Source organism: Vulpes vulpes, chromosome 11 (assembly GCF_048418805.1).
Source record: "Vulpes vulpes isolate BD-2025 chromosome 11, VulVul3, whole genome shotgun sequence".
NCBI classification, from domain to species: Eukaryota; Metazoa; Chordata; class Mammalia; order Carnivora; family Canidae; genus Vulpes; species Vulpes vulpes.
The window spans coordinates 17,351,631-17,370,131 of NC_132790.1; the positions used below are offsets into that span (position 1 = coordinate 17,351,631).

Below are 18,501 nucleotides of genomic sequence, written 5' to 3' on the forward strand. Positions count from 1 at the left end.
GGAGGCCAGGACACACTTTAGTGACTTAGTAAACCTAATTGATAAAATAGGGAGACTCTTTCATGACCAGAAGAGTCTTTATACCACTAGGATGTAATCAGCTGGGTGAGGGTATACTTCTGGGTTGAATTGATTCCAGAGCAGAGAACCCTCCCTGAGGGGGGTGCTGGCTGTGTACTGTATAGTCCTAAACCTTAAGCAAACTCAGGCCTGGTCCATTCTTTGGAAGCAGTTGACCCTTGGCTCCTTGGTCTCTGTCTTTGCACTGTGCTCTGTAGCCCTGTGTGTAAACATCAGGCGCTCACATGCCACCTTCTCAGGGTCAGTGGCAGGGCAGGGCAGGGCTTTTCTCACTGAGGTGGGAGCTCAGATCAGCACAGGGTGACAGGTCTGACCAAATTCTGAGCTCATCTACAGAGAGATGGGAAAGTGTCCACCCAAGGGACACAGGGGACCTTGCTCACTTGGGGTCATTGGTTTCCCCAGGTCTTTGCCAACCTGGTGAATATTCTGCAGATGGTTTTGCACCCTGCCAGCTCTGCGCCCTGGGCACATTCCAGCCTGAGGCTGGCCGTACTTCCTGCTTCCCCTGTGGAGGAGGGCTCCCCACCAAACACCTGGGAGCCACTTCCTTTCAGGACTGTGAGACCAGAGGTGAGGACTTGGCAGCTTGCCTTTTTCCAGAACTCAATTTCCCTTTTGAGAACCATGGGAGTCTGGTCAAGCTCCGATCAAGCCCAGTCCAGAGATGCCCTGTGTGGTCCCAGTGGCTAGGAGATCAGGTCCCAGCTCCATCCACTCCTGCAGGATGTGCAGGGAGCATGGGAACTCTCTAGACATGGTCTCCCTCAACCACCTGGACCCCCTTCAAACAGGGATGACCAGTCTAGGAGAGGTTCTTGGCTCCTTCTTTTCAGTCTTCCTCCATCCCAGCACCCTTCCCTGGAGCTCCCCTCCCATACAGGTCCTACCTGTCCCCAGAGCCCGACTGCTGCTTCTCCCAGGGGCCCAACCCTGGGCCTGGCATCAGTTTGACATCCTCAGAGCTGACAAGTGCTCCCTGCATGAAAACAGCTGTGCTCATCTATACCAGACTCTGCACGTGCTGTAAACTCTTTGAAGCTATACCCATACTTTGTTCCCTTTGTATTTTTCTCAGTGTCATGAGTCATAAGTCCCACCCAAGCTGGCTATTTAGGGAATTAAGTGTTGATTAGCCCCAGATAAGTAGAAAAGCAGTACTTTGTTTGGGTATACAAATTTATTGCACGGACTGTGAAAACTTTTATGTGACTGATAAATACAGTTTTGCTTTGTTTTCTTTCTTTTTTTTTTTTTGCTTCATTCTTCCCCCCATCTCCACCCCACAGTTCAATGTTCACCTGGACATTTCTACAACACCACCACTCACCGATGTATCCGTTGCCCAGCAGGAACATATCAGCCTGAATTTGGAAAAAATAGCTGTGTTTCTTGCCCAGGAAATACTACCACTGACTTTGATGGCTCCACAAACATAACCCAGTGTAAAGGTGGGTCTCTCTAAGGCTTTCACAGTCTTGACCCAGAGGAAAGTGCTTGGGTCCACTTGGGGCAGGGAGGTTGGGGCAGGGGTCCCAAGCCCATTGAGAACTATGAGAGAGCTATTACCCAGCTCCGAGTGCTGCAGGTTGGTGCTGAAAGAGAGCCAGGCTTGACTCCCAGGTACTCCCCTGTGCTGATCCTGGCTACTCCTCCAGGCATCTCGACAAGATATACTTGCTGACATTTCCTCTGAGCTGCAGAATTTCAGTTCAGCAAACACTGTTTGAGGACCTGTTACATTCTAGACACGGCAAGCAGAAGTCCCTGGCCCTGCAGGCAGCACAGGCTGTAGGATTGCAGAGGAGAGGGCAATTCATTCTGTCTAGTGAGATGAGGAAAGGCTTCTGGAGGGCACAGGAAGGTTTTGGTGGAGAGAAAGAGCTTTATACCCAAAACAACAGCTGTGAGGAAGTACAGACTCAGAAGAGTGAAAGAAGAGAAGAGACCCCTGGACCTGGATCATGGAATGTCTCAGGACAATCTGAGGCAGATCAGGAAGGGAAGCCTTGAATGCCACACAGTGGAGTTTAATTTGTATTCTATAGGAATGGGGAAGCAAATCATTCAAAGACTTGCTGCATGCTTGGGCCAGTTGGTTGCTTTTTAATCACTATGTAAAATTCTCCAGTAAAGGTCAGAAGTAAATCTCTGCTGATCTATTATCAGTAAGACAGCAGGTGTAGGGGAGCAAGGAGATCTCCCCAAAATGGAGGAATTTGGGATTGAAGTTCACAGTGTTTTAAAATTCTTCCCTATACCCGGATGCAATCTGTTTCTTTGTCCCCCCATCCCTGGCCTTTGGTTGGCCCTTAGGAGCCACATGGCACAGATCCTCAGGTAGCCCCTCAAGCTTGAAGGCAGTTTTCTCAACTCATGGCTCTCCCCAGTCGACCCCCTTCCAAGGAGAAAAGCCTCTATATTTTTTTCTAATGGAAATAATAATTCCCAGTTATAATTAAAGAGGAAAAAGTCTCTTCAACATCCCCTCTTGCACATATTCACCTGACAGTTTTAGACAGTAAGCCCCTCCCTTGAGGGCAAGGACTGTGTCTTTCTCATTTCTGAAACCCCAGAGCTTTTGCTAACATTTTTTGGATGAATGGAGATTCAATGAATGAAGATATGGCTAAACTGGTTTTGTGTGTGTGTGTGTGTGTGTGTGTGTGTGTGTGTGTGTGTGTGACACTCCTTGCCCTTGATGTCAGAGGTGAATATCCAGCATGCCCCATATTGGCTGATACCTAATTGGAATTCTCTTCCACACCAAAAATAAAATGTGCTCTTGACCAGAAAGAAAAGAGAAAGACTATGGCTATCATGAATTCATATAAGGTCTCTAGGAAAAGGTCAAATATCCTCTAATTAGCAGTAAGCTCTATTCTTCCTATTTTGACAGACCTAGAAGTTCTGTGTCATGGGTTACCCTTGCACTTAGACTTTGTAAACAAAATATTGAATACTAAAGTTGTCCTTTGTTTCACAAATGCCTGCTCAAGATCACCTTCAAGTTAGTGAGAAAATGGTAACTCAGAGGGGAACTCAGTATGGTGAGCTCTGTGTGGGGAGTTAGTGTAGTTGGGCTCCCACGGAGAGGGGGAGGACTAGACTTTACAGGGCACAGGGCACACTAATTCCTGGGATGGTGCCATCTGCACACCTCATGCCTTGATGGCAATAGGGCTGCAGCAGTTTTCATCAACTGAGCTGCCCATCGTCATGACACAGTGACAACAGTGTTGTGCCTTCATAACTCATGGCATTTCCCTTTCCAGACAGAAGATGTGGAGGAGAGCTGGGAGATTTTACTGGATACATTGAATCCCCAAACTACCCAGGCAATTACCCAGCCAACACCGAGTGTACATGGACCATCAACCCACCACCCAAGCGCCGAATCTTGATCGTGGTCCCTGAGATCTTCCTGCCCATAGAAGATGACTGTGGAGACTACCTGGTGATGCGGAAAACCTGTGCGTCCCCTCCCTCTGTCCCCCTCCCTTTCTAAGGCTAGTGGAGAAGCCTGCTGGCATGCTCCCCAGCTTTAAGTGTGAGCAGCACACCTAGGGTGTCCCCTCTATATTAGAACAGAGATGGAACATAAGTTTATAGCATTTGCCAAGAAACAAAATTTAGACAAAAGCCCACCTTGAGGCCTCTTGGTGAACCCCAGAGGTAGTGATTCTGCAGGTCAGTCTTCCCCTCTAGGCTCACTGCGGACCCTCTTCTACAACATCATGGAGCCAATGAAGCTCATAGAGGGCTGGCCCCACACACTTGCTTCACCATGGGAAGCCACTTGTGGCTTGGGGACTGACTAAGGTAAAGGTCATAGTCCAGCCAGGAGGGACCCCCCCCTCCCATCTTGGCATATGACCCAGTGTCCATTGAGAGACACTACCATCAACACAACTTCAAGGCAGTATATTGACTGGGCCCAGCAGCCAGACTGCTTAGATCTGAACCCAGTTTCACCTCTTATTGGTTCTGTGAACCATACATTCTGGATTTTTCTGTGACTTAGTTTACTTTTTTGTTAAAATGGGGATAGTATAGTTCTTACCTCATAGAGTCATCATGAGGAATAACTGAGTTCATATTCATAAAGCACTTAGAATAATGACACATGGAGCCACCATGTGTTTGCCACTCTTATTAGTGGTTACAGTGTCTCAAGTCAGGTATAGGTTTGAATCCTGACTTATCCACATACTGACTTTGTGACACAACCTCTGTAAATGAGTTAACAACTGCACCAACTTCCTATGGTTTTCGGAGGGGTAACGAGGTAAAGTCCATAAAGTGTGCCCTGCCCTGCCCTGCCTGGTCAGAAGAAGCAGGGATCTGTGATGATTATTGCTGGCCTCTGGACTTGGAGGCCTCAGCTCAGCTCCTGCAGTGGGCACTGGGGCCTAGGCTGCTGCTGTTTGCCTAGCCCTGGGCCTTTCAATTCTCTGAGGGAATCCAGTCACCAGCTGAGTCTACTCAGTTTCCAGGACTTTGGCCCCCTATGGTGACAAAACTGGGCCTGAGGAGCTCTTGATCATGACTTGTTTTATGGCGCATTTGAAAAAGTGAGTGTTATTGTTTGGCTGCTTAGGATGAGTCTTGAAGACCACCTCCCCCCCACCTTCCCTTGGCAGCTTCATCTAATTCTGTGACAACATATGAAACCTGCCAGACATACGAACGCCCCATCGCCTTCACCTCCAGATCAAAGAAGCTGTGGATTCAGTTTAAGTCCAATGAAGGGAACAGTGCCAGAGGCTTCCAGGTCCCTTACGTGACTTATGATGGTAAGCACTGTGAAGCTCAGGCCGCACCACACCCAAGGAGCTTCTTTGCTTTCAATCACACCAACTTCTGGGCCAGCTGGTGGATTGCTGACAAGCACACATGCTCAGAAAGGCAGGTGGGATAAGGAGAAAGGACACTGCTGACTCACAAGTGCCAAATTTTAAACAGGCGTCTGGGGACACTAGCTGCAGGGATGAAAACATGTTTCAGAAAATAAATAAAAATGAGCATAGCTTGGTGGGTGAGAACATGGGCCAGCCCTGGCCTCATCTTTTCAGTGACATTGTGTAAGTTATTCACCATCTCTAAGCCTCATTTCCTTTCCTTTTTTTTTTTTTACATTTAAAAATTTTTTAATTCAATTAATTAACATATACTGTATTATTAGTTTCAGAGGTAGAGTTCAGTGATTCATCAGTTGCATATAACACCCAGTGCTCATTACATCAAGTGCCCTCCTTAATGCCCATCACCCAGTTATCCCATCTGCCCATCTACTACCCCTCCAGCAACCCTCAGTTTGTTTCCTAGAGTTAAGAGTCACTTATAGTTTTTCCCCCTTTCTGGTTTTGTCTTGCTTATTTTTTCCTCCCTTCCCCTACGATCCTCTGTTTTGTTTCTTAAATTCCATATATGAGTGAGATCGTATCATTGTTTTTCTTTAACTTATTTCACTTATTGTACTTAGTACAATAAGTGAAATAAGTTCCTCTAGTTCTATCCATGTCATTGCAAATGGCAAGATTTCAATTTTTTTTGATGCCTGAGTAGTAGTCCATTATATATATATATATATACTATATCTTCTTTATCTATTCATCTGTGGATGGACATCTGGGCTCTTTCCATATTTTGGCTATTGTGGACATTGCTACTATAAACATTGGGGTGCAGGTGCCCCTTCAGATCTCTACGTTTGTATCTGGGTAAATACCTAGTAGTGCAGTTGCTGGGTCAAAAGGTAGCTCTATTTTTAATTTTTTCAGGAATTTCCATACTGTTTTCTAGAGTGCCTTCACCATCTAAGCCTCATTTTCTTAATGTGTAAATAAGGATAATCATTAGAGCTAATGTGAGAGTTAAATGGGATAGTCCATAAAGGACTTGGTGCAGTGCCTGGCACATAGTAAATGCTCAGTCAATGCTAGCTAATTATCATTGTGGCTTTTATTATATGGAATCCTGAGGAGGGAAGAGAAAGACTCAATCTCTGGTCTTATCTCTGCTACTAATTTGCTGTGTGGTTTTAGAAAAATCAGATGACTTCTCTGGTTTTATTTTCTTCTTGTTAAGTAAAGGGGTGGTCCATGTGAGTGATGGTCCCTAAGTCCCAGTGATGGGACTCTGTTGACAAACATTGACTTGGAATACAAAATGAACTGGACCTTGTCCTGGAAGACCTCATAATCCAGTGGGGGGACAAGTCATCTGTTCATTCACGAATTTATTAATTCATCTTATCTATCCCAACGAATACTTAGTGAGCATCTCCTGTGCCAGGCATTGGGCAAGCTGCTAGAGACCACATGGTTAGTAATGAAACACAACTCCTAGATGCTGTAATGTGGCAGGTACAAAGCTCTGTGTGAGGACAGAAGAACAGGCACCAGTTAATCCTTCATGGTATGGCAAAATCTCAAGAAATTTCAGTCCTCAAAGAACATGAGTTTATATATATATATATATATATATATATATATATATATATATATATATATATAAAATGGGAAAGAAAAACATTAGGAAGAAAAAATGATATAGGCCACATGATAGAGTGGCCTTTATATATATATATATATATATATATATATATATATATATATATATATATATAAAATGGGAAAGAAAAACATTAGGAAGAAAAAATGATATAGGCCACATGATAGAGTACCTGACATGGGTGGTGATTATAGCCTGATTGGGTGAGTGGGTAGGGTGCCTGGGGCTTAGCAGTGAGAGATGAGAATAGAAGTGTGTGGAGTTTGGTGGTGAAGAGCCTTGAGTAACAGACTCAGAAGAGTGTTCCTAATCTCACAGGGAGCCATTGACCATAGTAGGTTTTTAGGCAGAGAAGGGCCAAAAGTAGATGTTTTGGAAAGAAAATATTCTATGGATTTTGTAAAAGCGTTTCACATAGTTTATTTCTCACATGTTACAAAAGCCAGGATTATCATCTCTGTGCCTGAAACCATGTCAAAGCTCTAAGGCAAGGACTCTTAGGATCAGACTACTAGGTGGACAGCAATGTCTCCCCCCTGGCTCTGCTGTGAGAGACAGAACACCTCAACTGTCTGAGAGAAGACAACCAACAACTTCCCCTATCTGGAATCAGTGAAGGAACCAAAAAAGACATGGAGACTCCAGAATAAATATCACTTAAGCTCACACATTTTATGCTGGCTGTCCTCACTCTTCCTTTGTAACACAAGAAAACATCTTGATTTTTCTTTTCATTTTCTCAAAGAGTTGTAGCTTGAGCCAGGGAAATTACACATAACTCAAGTTAAGTCCTTGAGAATGTATCTTACACATGTCACAGAAGAAAATAATTGAAAATTGATGCTTTAATGATACAGAAAATTTTCAGGTCTTTACTCAGAGCTTATTCAACCTTTATTTATTATTTTTTAAATTTATTTTTGAAATATTTTATTTATTTATTGATGAGAGACATAGAGAGAGAGAGAGAGAGAGAGAGAGAGAGGCAGAGACACAGGCAGAGGGAGAAGCAGGCTCCATGCAGGGAGCCCGATGTGGGACGTGATCCCGGGTCTCCAGGATCTTGCCCTGGGCTGAAGGCAGCGCTAAACCGCTGAGCCACCAGGGCTGCCTTCAATCTTTTTAAAAAACAAACATATATTTCAGACAAGTATGATACCTGGTTTCTAAGCTTGGAAGAATAGAAATCACATTTAGAACGGGTAGGTACTAGGGTGCATGGGGGCTCGGTTAAGCAGCTGACTCTTGATTTTGGCTCAGATCATGATTTCAGGGGCCTGGGATCAAGCTTAGCTCCTTGCTTAGTGGGGAGTCTGCTTGAGGATTCTGTTTCCCTCTCCCTCTGCTCCTCCCTACACCCCACTTATGCTTGCTCGCTCTCTCTCTCAAATAAATCTTTTTTAAAAAGAAAGGGTGCAGGTGAAGCTGCTACAGACTGGCTCACTTACCACTGGACGATGGGGAGAGTTGTAGTCGTGCCTAACATATACTGAGTACGCGTACTGAGTACCAGGCATGTGCTAAGTGCCTTTACATGGCACATTCCTCACAATTGCCCATGAAGTACACATGATAATTTGCTGATTCTACAGACAAGGCCACTCAGGCTTAGAGATTAACTTAGACACCTGACCTGAGGTCACAGGAGGACAACATTGCAGAGGTCTCCACGACTCCAGGGCCTGAGTTCTTACCTACAACACTTTTCTCATGACAGTTGTAGCAAGTGACAAAACAGAACAGTTCTTAATAGTGGAGGGAATAGTTTTCAAAGACAGCAGTCTGAAAGCATTTGCTGTAGCAGCAAACAGCTCTTTAGTTCTCTCTTACACCAGAACACAGCACAACAACTGGTGTTCTTAGTGGTGAACACCCATCATCCAAAGGAGCTAGTGTTCTAAGGAAGACGCTCTGCAGCAGAGGAATTCAAGATAAACAATAAGTACCCTTACTCAGATTTTATATTCCTTAAACTAAAAGAATAAGAAGGAAGATACCACATGAATAGAGTACCAGTGAGGTTGTATGTACATGTTTTAAATTAGTAATTATAAGAACTATACGACAGTTAATAAATAGCTAATGAATTTCCCTGTACCATCACTTGACTGAGTAGAAACTTTTTCGAGGACTCTTCCCACACAATTCTAGTGATGTTCTTATGATTTGTTTGGTTTTGTTGCACATGATATGCATATAAAGAGGCATTCTTTTCAGCCTGGAATTTGGAAAAGACTGTGTTTTGCATATGCTTGGTTTGAATTATGACTGTAGGAAATAGACTAGACTCTGAAAGGTGGGGATTTAGATTTGGAGACAGCTTACATGATGTGCATTGCATTTAATGTGTACATCAGGACCAAAAATTATTAATAAGAAAATGAACATAGCTTTCTTCCCTCTCCAACCAGCCAAATTCTCCCCACCCCACCCCCATCCAAAAAAAAGAAGAGTCTTGCCTGGTGGGTAAGAAGCTTGATTGTTTTACACAATACATGGGCAGAGAGAAGAAAGGGAGGAGGACAGAAGGGAGAAAAGTAGAGGAGAAAAAAGCCACAGGCCTGGATGAGCTCACAGGGAGTGAGTATAGATAGAAGAAATGAGAACCAAGCACTGAGCCCTGGGTCCCTCCTACAGTAAGAGGTCAGGGAGAGGAGGAAGAAAAGCAAAGGAGTCTCAGACGAAGCAACCAGTGAGATAGGAGGAAAACCAAAGAGTGTCATATCCTGGAAGCTGAGCGAGGAAGTGGATCAAGAAGGAGGAATGACCAGAGACAGGGAGTGTTGACAATTCTTTTGAGTCGTTTCTCAATAAAGGGGGCAGAAATGTAGGATGGCAGCTAGAGGGAGAAATGAGGTCAAGGGAGGGACTCTTTTTGGATCGGAGACATAATAGCATGTTTACATGCTGATGGGAAGGCCCAAGAGGGCAAGAAAGTGTCATCATGTCACAAAGAAAGGGCAGAATTACTGGAACGATGCCCTTGCCTTGGTGAGAGAAGATGGAGCCAGTGGACTAAGTAGAGGAAGGGCCTTGACCAAATGCACAGAGGGTTCATCTGAGGAAATATGAAACAGAAGAGATGGGTGCAGAGGCTGGTAGGTGAGAGGATGTGGTGGTGGGAGTCTGTGGAAGTTCTCTTCTGATAGCCTCCTCGGTATCATAGTGGTCATTGTTCTGAGAACAGCTGCAGAAGGGGCATTTCTCAGAACCTTATTTCAAAATGAAAGAAAGAGTGAGTTTGGAAATAATGAAACCCTCTGAATGTCTGTTATGTCCTTTATTCCAACAGAGGATTACCAGGAACTCATTGAAGACATAGTTCGAGACGGCAGGCTCTATGCATCTGAGAACCATCAGGAAATACTAAAGGTGAGCACACAGCCAAGGTAATGGTCACCCATCACCCAAGGAGCTCCTGGCACCACTAGAGGAAGGTTTTCCTCTTGCTCCATGTGGCCATCGGTCAGACACCAGGCCTGCTCTGGGCTGAGGTTTATATCTTTACCATACTTTATTAAAAAAAAAAATTCAGGTGGCTGTCTTCAGTATTGTCAAGTGAAGTTGTATTCTTTTTACATTTGGAAATGTGTGGAAGAACAGTAGGAAACTTGGATCATAAATCCACGCCAGTGGCAAATTATGTTTCCATATTGATTCTCCAAATAGCTGAAGATCTTTTGGCTCCTTGTTTATCCTTCCAGCCTAAAGTTCACCAAATTTTAGATACTTTTAAGTAATCATCAGACACTGGCCATTTCACCAACCATATAAATACTCCCCAGGTTCCAGTGTTGCATCTCATCTGGTTTAGAAAAAGAAAACTGTTGTTTATATGTCAGCTTTTCCTTTATGAAAGTAATACATGTTTTTTGTAGGTAATTAGGGAAAATAAAAACTGGAGAAAAGATAAAAATCAGAGGAAACAATTTTCACAAAGTGGTTTTTGGCTAATCCACCTACACAGTTCAAGGCTGGATCCACTATAGTTCCATTGGCCAAATGTTGGAATGTTGAAGTATTTTGGCCCAGTACCACAACTTCTATTCTTTTTAGGATAAGAAGCTGATCAAGGCCCTGTTTGACGTCCTGGCCCACCCCCAGAACTATTTCAAGTACACAGCCCAGGAATCCCGGGAGATGTTTCCAAGGTCCTTCATCCGATTGCTCCGTTCCAAAGTGTCCAGGTTCTTGAGGCCTTACAAATGAGCCCACTCCCGTGCCACTTAGTGCCACGTTCCACCCGAGTGCTGCAGGGACGCAGCCGTCTGCCTCTGCAGCCAACATGGTTGGATATCGCTGTCTCTGGGAGCAGTGACCCACTAGAGTTCAACTTTTATAGATAATACAGATATTTTGGTAAATTGAACTTGGTTTTTCTTTCCCAGCATTGTAGACGTGGACTGAGAATGGCGGTGAGTCCCACTGCATCTCACTGCTGGGGGCAGATGTCTTGGATGCGTCAAGGGCTGGCTGAGCTGGACTTTAGTCAGCTCAGGTGAGACTCACCTGTCCTTCCTGGTTCTCACTCCTCCTCACAGTGGAATGGAGGACACAGAAGGGGTTCCTCGTCTGAAATTTCAGTTTCCTCCTGCCCAGCTCCCAGCCCCAACGGAGCCCTCTGTACCCAGGCTGTGACCGGACAGAGCTGGAAAGGAGGGAGGGAGGGAGGTGCGGAGGGCGAGCCCCGGGAAACCTGGGAGGATTCCATTGCCCCACAGCCTCCTCCAGCCTATGTGACCTAAGTCTGATTCCAGGAGCTTGGGTTCTAAGCAGCAATCATTTAAAAAAAAAAAAAAAAAGTACTTAAAGAGGAAAGAATTAGAAATAAAAAGATAAAAACTAAGTACATAATAATGTAGCTTTAGGGATGGCCTTCCTCGCTGCCAGCTTGGGCTCTGCAGCAAATGCACCCCGCTGCCTTGAGCCCCTGCGGCTGTGCTTCTGACACTCTGCTGGGTGCTGCCCTGGGGCCTGGAGAGATCAGGGCGGATGCCATCTCCTTGGTGGATGAGAATCATCACCCTCATGACAAGGACTGACTCACAAGCCCTCAGTCAGTACTGCCAAGGGTCCTGCTTCCCTGTGGGCTTGCCTCCATAGGTGTCAGAGGGCCAGGGGCACCCGGTGCAGGCCAGACTGGCACGTCTGCCTTCCTCATCCACTCTCCAGGGTCAGACGTTGACTCGGCTCTGAGGACGTGAGCGGCACCACTCAAGGCCAGGTGGGCTCCTTCTCTTGGTCATCACGCTGCCCACCAGAAGCAGCTACGCAGATCCTGGTCTCCTGGTCTCTGGGTGCTCAGAATCAGCTTTTGATTGGCACAGTGGGGCTTCACAATCACTTTCTCCCACAGAACTTGGAATTTTCAGTATCATTTCATTTTTAAAAATTTTGATCCCCAGGCAAAAATCTCATTACAGTGAATAAAAAAGACTCCTATGAAACAAGCTGCCACTTCCCTGAATGGGCTGACTGCACACACCTCTAGTATTTTATTACTTTAGGGACACCCTGACTCTGGACACACAACTCTTTATACCAAAGTACTAAAAAGGTGGCTAACAAGTATTTTTAAAGAAAACAAAGGCTATTTTGTTATTGAACTCACTTTTCACCTCAGTTTCTTTTTAACCTATCCATAACATTAATTTAAAAAGAAAAAAAAAAAAAACCCTAATCAAACTTTTCTTCTTTTAGATAGGTCCTGAATACCCATCTCCAAATTTCTTTTTTTTTTTTAAGATATTTATTTATTCAGGAGAGACACACAGAAAGAGAGGTAGAGACATAGGCAGAGAGAGAAGCAGGCTCCCCACAGGGAGCCTGATGCAGGACTCAATCCCAGGACCCCTGGATGACAACCTGAGCCCAAGGCAGATGCGCAACCACTGAGCCACCCAGGTGCCCCCTTCATCTCCAAATTTTTCAAAAATTTAAACATCTTCATTAAAAAAAAAAAATCAAAATAAGCACTTAGAATTTGTCATATCAGAACTTTGCCTACATTTCTGAGTCTAATCATAAAATGAAAGTTCAAATGCAATACAACCTGAGTCAGTGACCTGCCCGATGTGAAGGTGAGGTAAGTGAACTGTGCCATCCTGTCCAAGCACATTGCTAACTTTGTGCTCATGACCATGTAGTTCTGTATGGCTGGTGTTACAGGAAAGCTAGGGACGGAGATATACTGGGGGGTGGAACCAGGCCGCATAAACGTTGTTTCTGTGAGGCACCCTCCAGGAGCAGGCCCACCCCAGCGCTGAGCTCCCGGGATAAGCATAAGCAGCCGAGGCCCCCCAACCTTCCTCTCTATCCCTGCTAACGACCCCAAGAAATGCTGTGGAAGACTGCTTGCCTGCGGCTAGTGTTACTACCTACTAAATCAATAAATATTTATCGAACCTCTGCTATGTGCCAGGCACTGTTCTAGGCCCTAGGGATGCACAGTGACAAGACACGGAGTCCCTACTCTCATGGTACTTATGTTTTAGAGGGAGGAGACAGCCGAGGAATCAATAAGTCACCACAAAAAGCATCAGCTAGCCTTAAGTGTTACGTAGTAGGTTAATGTGACAGATGACTGCGTCACCACTTTAGAATGATCAATTGTGGATGGCCTCTCTGGGGAAATGACATTTCAAACTAAAAATGGCCAGAAGGAACCAGCCTTGGAACAGTCAAGGGGAAGAGCACTCCAGATAGAGGGAAGCCAAGTGCAAAGGCTGGCAGGCCAGAGCCAGTGTGTGTGTGGTCACCGTCCAGTGAGAAGGGAGTGGGACAAGATGAGGCCAAGGGACTGGATAGGGGCCAGAGCACATCAGGCTCTGGAATCCAGAATAAGAGTTTCAAGTTTCATTCTAAATATGTTGTAAAGCTTTCAGAAGGTTTAGGCAGAGGAGTGGGATGATCTATGTTTTTAAAAAATAGTTCTGGTTACTGTATGAATAGATTCTGGAAAAAGGCATGGAAGCAGAGAGCCTTTGGCCAATGATTGTAACCAACCAAACAGCCATCCAGGTGGGAGATGAGGTTTTCTGGGGTAAGGTTGTAGAAGGGAAGAAAGTTTCTGGATCTGTTTTGGGGCAGTCAAAAATTTGCATGAGGATTAGACGGAAGGGAAGGGAGGAGCAGCAACCAAGGAGGCCTAGTTGCCTGAGCAACTGGTGGCTGGAGGAGACCACAGGAAGAGAGGGCTTGGGACATGTGACAGTTGTAAAACAGGTCCACAAACTCTTTAATACTGCTTCCATGTAAAGTTGATGGTCTTTTCCCCCCTCCCCTTAAATGTGGGCTCTGTGACTGCTTGCCTAACACAGTGTGGAAGAAATAACATTTTACCAGTTTCTGGGCCCAGGACTCTAGACCCTGGCATTTTGCACCTCTTTTGCCCACGCCAGGAACTCAATCACTGCTGAGAAAGCCAGTGCAGCCTGTGGAGCAGCCATGCCGGGAGCAACCAAGGCCCCCCACCCGTACCCCAGCTATGCTTCCAGGTGACAGCGAGTAAAACTTGCTAGCTATGTGAGTGAGCCATTGTGGGAGTGGAACCCCTGGCCCCACAGTGAGCTCCCCAGCTGGTATACCTCACAGACCCATCCCTGTTGAGCCACACCAAAATTGCAGACTCGTGAGCAACATTGATGATTGTTGTTGATTTAGGCTACTAGGTTTTGGGGTGATTTCTTTTTCTTCTTTTTAAAGATTTTATTTTTATTTATTCATGAGAGACACACAGAGAGGCAGAAACATAGAAACAGAGGAAAGAAGCAGGCTTCATGTGGGGAGCCCGATGAGGGACTTGATCCCAAGACCCTGGGATCATGACCTGAGCCCAAGGCAGAAACTCAACCACTGAGTCACCCAGGAATCCCTGGGGTGATTTCTTATGCAATAATAAGATACTGGAAAAGGATTGATGACCAAGAGCTTAGTTTCGGCCATTTCTAGTCTGAGGTCCCTGTTCAGGATTCCAAACTGAGAGTTCAGAGAGGCAATTGATCTTATGAAGTCCCAAAAGAGGTCAGCACCAGAATATGAATTTTAGTGTCACAGAATAAAGACCTGAGGCATGAGGTTGAGGTCACCTGGGCCAAGTGTGTACATCAAGAGGACCAAGGATGGGATCTCTGAATTCTGGGATTCCCCGTGTGGGCTCAGGGCAGGACTGGAGGAGCTGATTGTTCGGTAAACAGGAAGAGGTCAGAGCTGAGTTTTCCCTGCCCTCCAAGAGAGCACATTCTGTGAGAGGACTCTGAGGGGAATTGGAATCTGTACAGGTCCTTCCTTCCAGCTGTGGATATTGTTCTTGAGCATTTACTCAAGTGCTGCATTTATGGATTTAGCAACATTTCCCTTGAGTTTCCAATGCTAATAAAAGAGTGTTTGCCTTTTCACACTACCAGATGATTATCTTCACTGTGGAAAATTGCTTCCTCTGAATCATTCTCTGAGCTGTTAAGTGTGTTGTCTGTAGGCATTCACTGGATTTAGGTTTGCAGGTGATTTTAAAATTGTCATGTGGTAATTTGGGAAAGATTGTTGCTGCACAGCACAAAGCAAGGACTCGCTTGCCCTCAGGCAGAAACCTTTATGGGGAGAGCACTAGGGCTGTTGCTGGCTGCAGGCTACTACCACTGATGGGCCAGTGTGCCGGGAAACACAGGCACCCACACCAAGCTCAGGCTTGATCCTTCTCCTCAGTCCAGAAGGGATGCCTCTTACTAGGGCTGTCAGCATCTCTGCTTCCTTTTATGCAGCAGGATGGGTCCTGAGAGCCTTACCCAAGTCTGCATCACTCTTAGCCAGTATTTGGGAGGCAAATGGATTAGATGAAGACTAAAGTAGTTTCTCACCAAGCTCAGGGAGGCTTGTTATCTACGGCCTTCTTGCTAGGCAAGCCATCCTCCCATATTCAGGTCCTAAATGTAGCCATGAGTGGCCCATGCATAGGAAATTTGAAGCTTGGTGAGGCTTCCTTTCTGTAGCATCGTTTACTCCAGGGGACTGTGAACCCAGTTTGAGTGTCCTGAGTATTTGTCGTTCCCAGCTTCCTTCTCCCCTCAGGCAGTCCTGATCAGCCTGCAGAAGACCACGCTTAGGGGTCTGATGACCCAGCAAGGCTGCTCCTGACAAGGAGGGATCACTTCCCAGAGAGCACAGTAGGATCAAGATAGATTTAAAAAATGAAACCACTCTAATTCTCAGGCAGGTTGCTTTAGCTGAATAAAAGGGACACAAATTCACTGACTACAATGACAATAACAGCATTATTTGGTTTTCAGAGTATCTCATTAAGGGAATGCAACCACAGACCTTGGTTACTAATAGTTTGTTGTCATGTGTTCGCTCACTTATTCATTTATCCAATATATTTCTTGAGTACCTACTGTAAGAGCAGGTTGTACCGTAGGGAGCAAAATAAAGTCTTTGCTCTTGTGGAGTTTAGATTCTTATGGTGGGAGACAGAAAATAAACAAATAAACATAAATTGTAAAGTCATGTGTGATAAATGTTTAAAGAAAGTAAAGGGCAAAATGATAGAGGATGAGTCGGTAGTGAGAGGGAGTTGCTATTTTAGGTAGGCTGAGCTCATTGTTGCAGTCATGAATCCAGGCCTCTCCTGGGGCACTGGCTCCTCAAACCTACCCTGGCAGCATTGGCCCTTGGCAAGCTCCACTACCCACCCAGCAAGCACTTGACATTTCATCTGGGGCTAGGCTGACCAGAGCTCCAAGTTATGAACAACCTATTTTGCAATTCCTGAAACAGGTGCCACCTACTGGTTATAAATGGAATAGATGTGCATCTCTGTCATCCCCCTGCTTTGGAGCTTAAATGGCTACAATTCAAGGGGAAATGTTACTTACCTGTGAGGTTTGTGGACTGGGGTTGTGGTTTGACAACTGACTGCACGTTGTTTAATACCGCCCTCCGAATAGATCCGTTTAGATCTTTTCATTCTTTCTGCCTGGCCTAATGACTAATGACCAGGTGGGAAGCCATCGATTTGGGTCTTTTCAAACTATCAACAGTGCTCTGAATCACGTCCCAACACACCCACATACCCACCCACACCCTGTGCATTCATCCATTCATTGCAATGGTCTAGGCACCATGCAGAGTTGGATATATATTGCTAAGAGGGAAAAGTTGAAAGAATGAGGGGGGGAGACTTCCCAAACTGTAATCTTGTGACATGTTTCAGCACATGTAGTTAGTTTCATGAGCTACCACATTCCCTTACTTGGACCATCCTCTCATCCAATAGTTTATCCTATGACTGAAGAATAACTCTGAGGCACAGTCTAGAGTTTTCTGTCTTTTCCCTACACAGTGCAAAAAGCAGAAATACAAACCTACCTTAAATCTGAGCTTTGGTGCTGGCTATGCTTTATTATACACACTTTGTGGTTGAAGAAAAATTAGTAGCTGCTGAGCAGGAAATGGAACCGACGCCCCGGGCAGGAAGAGAGCCCAGCAATGTGTGACTGGCATGACCATAGCCAAAAGGACAGTGTGGGAGTTAAAGAGTATGAGCTTGTGGTAAACCCTGGCCAGGCCTGCTGTGTTCAGCCCTCTGCAGCCTTGGGGCCAGCTTACTGTGTGACCACAAACTGGTCATTGTCACACACTGCCAGCATATGTGCATGGTACCTGTCCATCATATAAAACCGTGAATGATACAGCAAGATGGTAATAGTGGCAAAGCAAGAAAGAACACATGCCCAGAACTCTGAAGTTAGATCTGGGTGACCTGGCTTGGGGAAAGGCGGCCTTTGGCAACCATATAGGTACCAAAGCTGGAGTTTGAGGTGATGTGGGTGCAAATATCAAAGGCTTGGTAAACCCTTACTCAGGGCTTCCAACAAGAAACTGAGGCATCAGTTATCAGAAAGCAGCATCAGTTATCTAATATCCACCTCCAAGAATTCCTAATCTATTTTTCTAAGAATGCATTCTCTCTGTTGATCTTAGTGAAAGATTTCTCTACAAGTATGTTTCCTAATGCTCATTTTCTCCAAGACTCCCAATATGTCCTCTGTGGTACCTGGATCTGTATCCGAGCTCTGGCACCTCATAATTGTATGACTTTGCACAAGTCACTTTACCTCTCTCTGCCTCAGTTTCCTCATGTGATACATAAACTGATTGGATAGGGTTGTTGTGAGGGAAGATTAAATGAGTTCCTTATGGGACATTACCTAGTTCTGGGCCTTGCAGACACTTGGTTTTTCCTTCTCCTGCACAGGAGGCCTCTGCTGTAACCATGTTAAGCCAGATCATCGGTCAGGCCAAGAAGCATCCAAGCTTGATCTCATTCTTTGTATTTATTGGGGCAGGAGGTACTACAGCAGTGCTGTATGTCTTGCGCTTGGCATTGTTCAATCTAGATGTCAGTTGAGATAAGAATAAGCAAGAACCCTGGAACAATCTGGGTTCCAATGATCAATACAAGTTTTACTCAGTGAATGTAGATTACAGCAAACTGAAGAAAGAAGGTCCAGACTTCTAAACGAAATGTTTCACTATAAAGCTGCTTAGAGGGATTCCTGGGTGGCTCAGTGGTTTAGTGCTTGCCTTCGGCCCAGGGCGTGATCCTGGAGTCCTGGGATTGAATCCCACATCGGGCTTCCTGCATGGAGCCTGCTTCTCCCTTTGCTTCTCTCTCTCTCTCTCTCTGTCTGTCTCTCATGAATAAATAAATAAAAATCTTAAAAAAAAAAAAGCTGCTCAGAATGAAGGTCTTCAGAAGCCATCTGCACAATTTTCCCACTTATCCAGGAAATATTTCCCCTCTAAATACATGAAATCATGTTGGTGTATTGTGTTGGGTTTACACTGAATAATAAATATCTGAAACTTGAAAAAAAATGAGTTCCTCGTGGAAAACTCTTGAAACAC

At 45.1% G+C, this 18,501-nt stretch overlaps 1 protein-coding gene, 1 long non-coding RNA gene and 1 pseudogene across 7 annotated transcripts in view; all 3 read left to right on the top strand.

The window, feature by feature from the left end:
* Nucleotides 1-10,961, top strand: part of SCUBE2 (signal peptide, CUB domain and EGF like domain containing 2) — a 66,635-nt gene extending 55,674 nt beyond the window's left edge. For all 6 annotated transcript variants that reach the window (XM_072727333.1, XM_072727330.1, XM_072727329.1 and 3 more), the window contains 6 exons: nucleotides 487-654; nucleotides 1,371-1,532; nucleotides 3,357-3,554; nucleotides 4,725-4,877; nucleotides 9,890-9,969; nucleotides 10,654-10,961. In XM_072727333.1, coding sequence (XP_072583434.1) covers nucleotides 487-654; nucleotides 1,371-1,532; nucleotides 3,357-3,554; nucleotides 4,725-4,877; nucleotides 9,890-9,969; nucleotides 10,654-10,806 — 914 coding nt within the window. In that variant the 3' untranslated portion in view covers nucleotides 10,807-10,961. The remainder of the gene's footprint in view (nucleotides 1-486; nucleotides 655-1,370; nucleotides 1,533-3,356; nucleotides 3,555-4,724; nucleotides 4,878-9,889; nucleotides 9,970-10,653) is intronic.
* Nucleotides 10,962-10,983: 22 nt separating this feature from the next.
* On the top strand, nucleotides 10,984-12,044 carry LOC140594485 (uncharacterized). The gene is made up of 2 exons (XR_011995341.1): nucleotides 10,984-11,095; nucleotides 11,770-12,044. It is a non-coding gene; the product is annotated as an uncharacterized lncRNA (long non-coding RNA).
* A 5,714-nt stretch (nucleotides 12,045-17,758) lies between these two features.
* Nucleotides 17,759-18,325, top strand: LOC140594484 (cytochrome c oxidase subunit NDUFA4 pseudogene; annotated as a pseudogene).
* The last annotated feature ends 176 nt before the right edge of the window (nucleotides 18,326-18,501 follow it).